Source organism: Nerophis lumbriciformis, linkage group LG28 (assembly GCF_033978685.3).
Source record: "Nerophis lumbriciformis linkage group LG28, RoL_Nlum_v2.1, whole genome shotgun sequence".
Classification (NCBI taxonomy): Eukaryota; Metazoa; Chordata; class Actinopteri; order Syngnathiformes; family Syngnathidae; genus Nerophis; species Nerophis lumbriciformis.
Window position 1 is genome coordinate 22,868,936 of NC_084575.2, and position 9,131 is coordinate 22,878,066.

Below are 9,131 nucleotides of genomic sequence, written 5' to 3' on the forward strand. Positions count from 1 at the left end.
CCCCCCCCCACCTAAACCCCCCCCAACCCCACCCACCTCAACCTCCTCATGCTCTCTCAGGGAGAGCATGAGGAGTGTTACTGAGTGTTGCTAAAAGAAAAGGCAATGTGTTGCTGCCATTAAATTCTAAGTTAATGATTATTTGCAAAAAAAAAATTACTTTCTCAGTTCGAACATTAAATAGTTTGTCTTTGCAGTCTATTCAATTGAATATAAGTTGAAATAGATTTGCAAATCATTGTATGCTGTTTTTATTTACGAATTACACAACATGCCAACTTTACTGGTTTAGGGGTTTGTATAATGTCTTCAGCAATAAGCTTGCACCCAGCAGTGTTTTTGTTTCTTTCCCCAAACCATCTCACCTCCTTCCTGCGGTCGCTGTTATCTCTCTGTAGATGCCATTTGATCACGGCATGTGGGGAGCGGGCCTGACACTCCAAGAAGGTGCTGCTTCCCTCCACCCCATACTGTACCATCTCTAGAGTATTCTTATTGGCTGTAGGGCAGAAGGAGAGAGGAGTTACCATGGAAACAAAACACTCATTACCATGAGCTCCCATCGCCCAAAATCCAAATAGGGGGGAAATCAAAGCACTCGATTTCCACAAATTACCATAAAACTGACAGAATAGCACCATTACAGACCATAACAATGAGCGCCATCATCTTTTTTTTTTTTTAAGTACCAGTGAGGCGTATCATTACATCTGGGCTGATAAATAAACAAGTGGCGTCAACAGAGGCTCTCAAAAACATGCGTCTCACCGTTGGAGTTGAAGCCTCGACACTGGCGAATGGGGTTCCCGTACTTGACGTCCTGCCTCCGGCTACGTCTAAAGGGGTCAGACCTGTAGTGCGGAATAAAGAGAGAAAAGAAAGGCATAAAGCAACTGCAAGCCATTCAAATCCATACAGTATGATCATGCTATGAATATTTAGTACTCCTCAAGGTGCAACTGCAAACCAGTGTGAAATTATAACATTTACTGTAACACCAATAACCATTACTTACATCAGAGTTTTTACCCCATTTTTTTTGTTGCTACTTTCTAAGCATGAAAGAAACCATACATATTTAAGGTGTTGGGGAAATGTGTGTGTATATGTACAGGTAAAAGCCAGTAAATTAGAATATTTTGAAAAACTTGATTTATTTCAGTAATTGCATTCAAAAGGTGTAACTTGTACATTATATTTATTCATTGCACACAGACTGATGCATTCAAATATTTATTTAATTTAATTTTGATGATATGAAGTGGCAACAAATGAAAATCCAAAATTCCGTGTGTCACAAAATTAGAATATTACTTAAGGCTAATACAAAAAAGGGATTTTTAGAAATGTTGGCCAACTGAAAAGTATGAAAATGAAAAATATGAGCATGTACAATACTCAATACTTGGTTGGAGCTCCTTTTGCCTCAATTACTGCGTTAATGCGGCGTGGCATGGAGTCGATGAGTTTCTGGCACTGCTCAGGTGTTATGAGAGCCCAGGTTGCTCTGATAGTGGCCTTCAACTCTTCTGCGTTTTTGGGTCTGGCATTCTGCATCTTCCTTTTCACAATACCCCACAGATTTTCTATGGGGCTAAGGTCAGGGGAGTTGGCGGGCCAATTTAGAACAGAAATACCATGGTCCGTAAACCAGGCACGGGTAGATTTTGCGCTGTGTGCAGGCGCCAAGTCCTGTTGGAACTTGAAATCTCCATCTCCATAGAGCAGGTCAGCAGCAGGAAGCATGAAGTGCTCTAAAACTTGCTGGTAGACGGCTGCGTTGACCCTGGATCTCAGGAAACAGAGTGGACCGACACCAGCAGATGACATGGCACCCCAAACCATCACTGATGGTGGAAACTTTACACTAGACTTCAGGCAACGTGGATCCTGTGCCTCTCCAGTCTTCCTCCAGACTCTGGGACCTCGATTTCCAAAGGAAATGCAAAATTTGCTTTCGTCAGAAAACATGACTTTGGACCACTCAGCAGCAGTCCAGCTGGTGTCGGTCCACTCTGTTTCCTGAGATCCAGGGTCAACGCAGCCGTCTACCAGCAAGTTTTAGAGCACTTCATGCTTCCTGCTGCTGACCTGCTCTATGGAGATGGAGATTTCAAGTTCCAACAGGACTTGGCGCCTGCACACAGCGCAAAATCTACCCGTGCCTGGTTTACGGACCATGGTATTTCTGTTCTAAATTGGCCCGCCAACTCCCCTGACCTTAGCCCCATAGAAAATCTGTGGGGTATTGTGAAAAGGAAGATGCAGAATGCCAGACCCAAAAACGCAGAAGAGTTGAAGGCCACTATCAGAGCAACCTGGGCTCTCATAACACCTGAGCAGTGCCAGAAACTCATCGACTCCATGCCACGCCGCATTAACGCAGTAATTGAGGCAAAAGGAGCTCCAACCAAGTATTGAGTATTGTACATGCTCATATTTTTCATTTTCATACTTTTCAGTTGGCCAACATTTCTAAAAATCCCTTTTTTGTATTAGCCTTACACAATATTCTAATTTTGTGACACACGGAATTTTGGATTTTCATTTGTTGCCACTTCAAATCATCAAAATTAAATGAAATAAACATTTGAATGCATCAGTCTGTGTGCAATGAATAAATATAATGTACAAGTTACACCTTTTGAATGCAATTACTGAAATAAATCAAGTTTTTCAAAATATTCTAATTTACTGGCTTTTACCTGTATATATATATACTAGAGATGTCCGATAATGGCTTTTTTTGCCGATATCCGATATTGTCCAACTCTTAATTACCGATTCCGATATCAACCGATACCGATATATACAGTCGTGGAATTAACACATTATTATGCCTCATTTTGTTGTGATGCCCCGCTGGATGCATTAAACAATGTAACAAGGTTTTCCAAAATAAATCAACTCAAGTAATGGAAAAAAATGCCAACATGGCACTGCTATATTTATTATTGAAGTCACAAAGTGCATTATTTTTTTTAACATGCCTCAAAACAGCAGCTTGGAATTTGGGACATGCTCTCCCTGAGAGAGCATGAGGAGGTTGAGGTGGGTGGGGTTAGGGGGGCGGGGTTAAGGGGGGGGGGTGTATATTGTAGCGTCCCAGAAGAGTTAGTGCTGCAAGGGGTTCTGGGTATTTGTTCTGTTGTGTTTATGTTGTGTTACGGTGCGGATGTTCTCCCGAAATGTGTTTGTCATTCTTGTTTGGTGTGGGTTCACAGTGTGGCGCATATTTGTAACAGTGTTATGTGGTGACTTTAATATTGACTTATTGAACCCTAACAAGCAAAAGTCTATTGATGACTTCATTGATACAATGTACAGCATCAGTTTATATCCTAAAATCACAAAGCCAAGCAGAATTACAGGACACTGTGCCACGCTTATTGATAATATTTTTACCAATGATTTTGATAATAACACTACAAGTGGTCTACTTATAACCGATGTTAGTGATCATCTGCCAGTTTTTATAATATATGATGGAAACTACAAGAAGAATATGGAAGACAAAAGGACATTTCGAAGACTGTGCACAGAGAAGAGGATGATTGCTTTCAAAATTGAGCTACAAAAGCAAGATTGGGACAATGTGTACAATGAAAATGAGGTTGATGAAGCATATGAACATTTCTTAAACAAGTTCATAATACTTTATAACAAACATTGTCCATGGATACAACTCAGTAATAAGCAGAGAAAGAATAATCAACCATGGATGACAAAAGGATTAAAAAATGCTTGTAAGAAGAAGAATACACTATATAGGAAATTTATAGCACAAAGAACTACAGAGGCAGAAATTAAGTACAAAAAGTATAAAAACAAGTTAACATACATACTACGATTATGTAGAAAAGAATATTACAGTGAATTATTGGACAAGAACAAAACTAATATGAGAGCAACATGGGGCATCCTCAATAGCATTATTAAAAATGGCACTAAGAGGGACTACCCTCAATACTTCTTAGACGGAAATAAAAAAAATGACAACATAAAGGAAGTAGTTGAAAGCTTCAATAATTATTTTGTAAATATTGGACCAAAATTGGAAGAAAGGATTCCAGACCCAGTTTCAATTGAGGACTATAATGATACCATAGAGCGAAATCCCAACTCCATGTTCCTCAGTAATGTGACACAGGAGGAAATAGTTACAATCGTGAAAAAATGTAAATCCAAGACTTCAACTGATTGTAATGAAATTGATATGGAAACGATAAAAAAGGTTATTGAAGAGATTTCAGGACCATTAATGTATATTAGTAACCTATCATTTCAAACAGGTACATTTCCAAACAAAATTAAAATAGCTAAAGTTGCACCAATTTACAAGACTGGCGACAAACATCAATTTACAAACTATAGACCTGTTTCCTTACTTCCACAATTTTCTAAAATCATTGAAAAACTGTTCAATAACAGATTAGAGAGTTTCATAAATAAAAATAGAATACTCGAAGAAAATCAATATGGATACAGAGCTAATGTTTCAACTTCGATGGCTTTAATTGAAATTACAGAAGAAATTACCAATGCTATAAATAATAAAAAATGTGCGGCAGCAGTTTTTATGGATCTAACTAAAGCATTTGACACAATTAATCACAATATTCTAATCAAAAAACTAGAACGATATGGCATCAGAGGGTTAGTCTTAAACTGGATAAGAAGTTATCTAATGAACAGGAAACAATACGTGAAGGTAGGCGAACACACCTCTACAACGCTAAATATATCCTGTGGTGTACCTCAGGGATCAATACTAGGACCTAAATTATTCAATCTATATATAAATGACATTTGTAAAGTTACAAAAGATTTAAAGTTAGTATTATTTGCGGATGATACAACAGCGTTTTGTTCAGGAGAGAATACACAGAAGATACTACAAATAATAACAGAAGAAATGAACAAATTAAAAAGATGGTTTGACAAAAACAGACTATCGTTGAATCTCAGTAAAACTAAAATAATGCTATTTGGTAACAGTAGAAGAGAAAGTCAAACACAAATACAAATAGACGGAATAGAAATTGAAAGAGTAAATGAAACCAAATTTCTAGGTATAATGATTGATGATAAATTGAACTGGAAATCTCACGTAAAAAATATACAACATAAAGTAGCAAGAAACACGTCAATAATGAATAAAGCAAAACATGTTCTAGACAAAAAATCACTTCATATTCTCTACTGCTCACTAGTGTTACCATATCTGAGTTATTGTGCAGAAATATGGGGAAATAATTACAAAAGTACACTTCATTCATTAACGGTGTTACAAAAAAGATCAGTTAGAATAATACATAATGTTGGATATAGAGAACACACAAATCCTTTATTTATTGAATCAAAGATTCTGAAATTCTACGACATAGTGAATTTGCAAACAGCTAAAATTATACACAAAGCAAACTATAACCTGCTACCCAAGAATATACAACAATTCTTCTCAAAAAAAGAGGAGAAATATAATCTTAGAGAGAAATGTAATTTAAAACATTTGTATGCACGTACAACACTTAAGACCTTCAGTATATCAGTATGTGGAATTAAATTATGGAATGGATTAAGCAAAGCAATCAAACAATGTACTAATATGATCCACTTCAAGAAACTCTTCAAACTTAAAGTGTTTACAAAGTACAAAGAAGAAGAACCATGATAAACATTCTGAATTTATTTAACTCATCCATTCTTTCTTTCTTTCACTCACAAAATAATCTTACTTATCTCAACATATGAAATGTAACTTACTTCACCAATTATTATTTATTTACTTATTTTATTGTGATTACTTATGGAGTATATTGTGAATAAATTGAGAACAGGAAGTGAACAAAAGTTTTAGCAACTGTCATGTAAAAGAAAAGGGGTAGGATTAAATAAGCTTTGCTTCTTCCTACTCCTTTTGAAAAGAGAAACTGGAGATTGTGATGTATCATGTTGTATACTTGCATGTTCGAAATAAACTCAAACTCAACTCAACTCAAACTCAAAGTTGTTTATACGGCCGCCCTCAGTGTGACCTGTATTTCTGTTGACCAAGTATGCGTTGCATTCACTTGTGTGTGTGAAAAGCCGTAGATATTATGTGATTGGGCCGGCACGCAAAGGCAGAGCCTTTAAGGTTTATTGGTGCTCTGTACTTCTCCCTACGTCCGTGTACCACTCCATACAGCGGCGTTTTAAAAAAGTCATAAATTTTACTTTTTGAAACCGATACCGATAATTTCCGATATTACATTTTTAAAGCATATATCGGCGATGATAATATCGGACATCTCTAAAATATATATATATATATATATATATATATATATACATATATGTGTGTGTGTGTGTGTGTGTGTGTGTATATACAGTTGTTGTCAAAAGTTTACATACACTTGTAAAGAACATAAAGTCATGGCTGTCTTCAGTTTCCAATAATTTCTACAACTCTTATTTTTTTGTGATAGAGTGATTGGAGCACATACTTGTTAGTCACAAAAAACATTCATGAAGTTTGGTTCTTTTATGAATTTATTATGGGTCTACTGAAAATGTGAGCAAATCTGCTGGGTCAAAAGTATACATACAGCAATGTTAATATTTGGTTATATGTCCCTTGGCAAGTTTCACTGCAATAAGGCGCTTTTGGTAGCCATCCACAAGCTTCTGGTTAAATTTTTGACCACTCCTCTTGACAAAATTGTTGCAGTTCAGCTAAATTTGTTGGTTTTCTGACATGGACTTGTTTCTTCAGCATTGTCCACATGTTCTCAATGGAGTTTAAATCAGGACTTTGGGAAGGCCATTCTAAAACATTAATTCTAGCCTGGTTTAGCCATTCCTTTACCACTTTTGATGTGTGTTTGGGGTCATTGTCCTATTGGAACACCCAACTGCGCCCAAGACCCAACCTCCGGGCTGATAATTTTAGGTTGTCCTGAAGAATTTGGAGGTAATCCTCCTTTTTCATTGTCCCATTTACTCTATGTAAAGAACCAGTTCCATTGGCAGCAAAACGGGCCCAGAGCATAATACTACCACCACCATGCTTGACGGTAGGAATGGTGTTCATGGGATTAAAGGCCTCACCTTTTCTCCTCCAAACATATTGCTGGGTATTGTGGCCAAACAGCTAAATTTTTGTTTCATCTGACCACAGAACTTTCCTTCAGAAAGTCTTGTCTTTGTCCATGTGATCAGCAGCAAACTTTAGACGAGCCTTAAGGTGTCGCTTCTGGAGCAAGGGCTTCCTTCTTGCATGGTAGACTCTCAGTCCATGGCGATGCAAAACACGCTTGACTGTGGACACTGACACCTGTGTTCCAGCAGCTTCCAATTCCTTGCAGACCTGCTTTTTGGTGGTTCTCGGTTGACTCTTGATCATTCTGACCAATTTTCTCTCAGCAGCAGGTGATAGCTTGCGTTTTCTTCCTGATCGTGGCAGTGACAAAACTGTGCCATGCACTTTATACTTACGAATTGTCTGCACAGTTGCTCTTGGGACCTTAAGCTGCTTTGAAATGGCTCCATTTGACTTTCCTGACTTGTTCAAGTCAATGATTTGTTTTTTCAAATCTGTGCTGAGTTCCTTTGACTTTCCCATTGTCGCGTTTGTAACCGAATCTAATGACTGCATCACATGAGCCCTATTTAAAACGGCTCAGAGAAGTCAACAGGTGTCGGCAATCATAATCACTCACATGAAGTTAAGAGGCCATGCCATGAAGCTAATTTGATTTGATTGTAACTTTTCTACATCATCAAAATTGATAATGTATGTTGCTGTATGTATACTTTTGACCCAGCAGATTTGGTCACATTTTCAGTAGACCCATAATAAATTCATTAAAGAACCAAACTTTATGAATGTTTTTTGTGACCAACAAGTATGTGCTCCAATCACTCTATCACATAAAAATAAGAGTTGTAGAAATTATTGGAACTCAAGACAGCCATGGCATTATATATATTCTCTCTATTCAAACGATGAGAATACCCAAGAACATATTTTATTTTATTTTTTAAATTTTATTTTTTATTTTATTTTATTTTTTTATTTTTTATTTTTTTAATCTTATTATTTATTTGTGTGTGGCGTCGCGCGGGTCTCACTTCCTGTTGGATGGGGTCCGTGCCCGTGTGGCCCGACCTTGCGCTGTGGGGTCTCTGTTGGTGACTTAGTGTGGTGGCGGCGCAGCCCCCGTGTCTGGTCTGGATGCTGTGTCTCGGTTGTTTGGGCGGTGGTGTGTTTGTGCGGGTTTGGGTTGGGGTGGGGGGCCTTTTGGTTGGGGGGGTTGTTGGTGTCTCTTGTTTGCGTGTTGGCGTTCGGGCTGACCGGCGGGCTGGCGCCGGCTGGTCTCCGTGGCCCTGGTGGCGTGTGGTTGCTGGTCGCAGTTTTTTTTTTTGATCGCTTTGATTTGATTGGCTGGTGCTGGCTGTCTGGGGTTATTGCGGCTGCTGTTTCTGTTGCCGTTTGTTTGTGGTGTGGGCGCCCGTGGCTGCTGGGTCTGGTGCAGGGGTGTGGCTGATGTTGTGACTGATGGCAGCGCGCGCGCGTGATGGCTGTCGGGGCTGACGAACTGTGTATATGTATGTATATGTGTGTGTATGTATGTATGTTTATATATGTGTATGTGTACATATGTGTATGTATATGTATATATGTGTATGTGTGGGTATGTATACGTGTATGTGTGTATGTGTATGTATATATGTATGTATGTATGTATGTATATTTCTGGGGGTACGCTCTGGGCCTGCCTGTCAGACGGGGGTCGACGCCTCAGGCTACTGCATCCGAACTGCGTGTCTGGAGCTCCTGGGTCCCGCTGTCCATCCCTTCCGGGTGCCCGTCTTGGTTGGGGCCTGTTGGGCCTAGTCCCTGCCTCTATTGTGGTAGCTTGGTGCTGCAAGGTATTCCGAGGTGCTGCGAGTCGGCCAGTTGCTGGGGTAGTGACCTTGTTTGTCAGCATGTCTGTGATCTTCTTTTAATTCTTTTTTTTTTAAATTAATTAATTAATTAATTTATTTATTTATTTATTTTTTAATATATTTTATTAATATTATTTTTTAATTTTCCCCTCCCTCAGGGGGGGGGCTCGGCGGGGCGGTTGCTGGTTGTTCCATCT

The 9,131-nt window shown here is 38.7% G+C and overlaps 1 protein-coding gene across 2 annotated transcripts in view; it reads right to left on the bottom strand.

Annotated features, from left to right (window-relative positions):
• The window catches only part of LOC133571001 (semaphorin-3F-like), a 153,146-nt gene that overhangs the window by 3,733 nt on the left and 140,282 nt on the right, over positions 1–9,131 (bottom strand). For both annotated transcript variants that reach the window (XM_061923939.2, XM_061923938.2), the window contains 2 exons: positions 769–851; positions 366–499 (listed from right to left, as the gene is read on the bottom strand). In XM_061923939.2, coding sequence (XP_061779923.1) covers positions 366–499; positions 769–851 — 217 coding nt within the window. The remainder of the gene's footprint in view (positions 1–365; positions 500–768; positions 852–9,131) is intronic.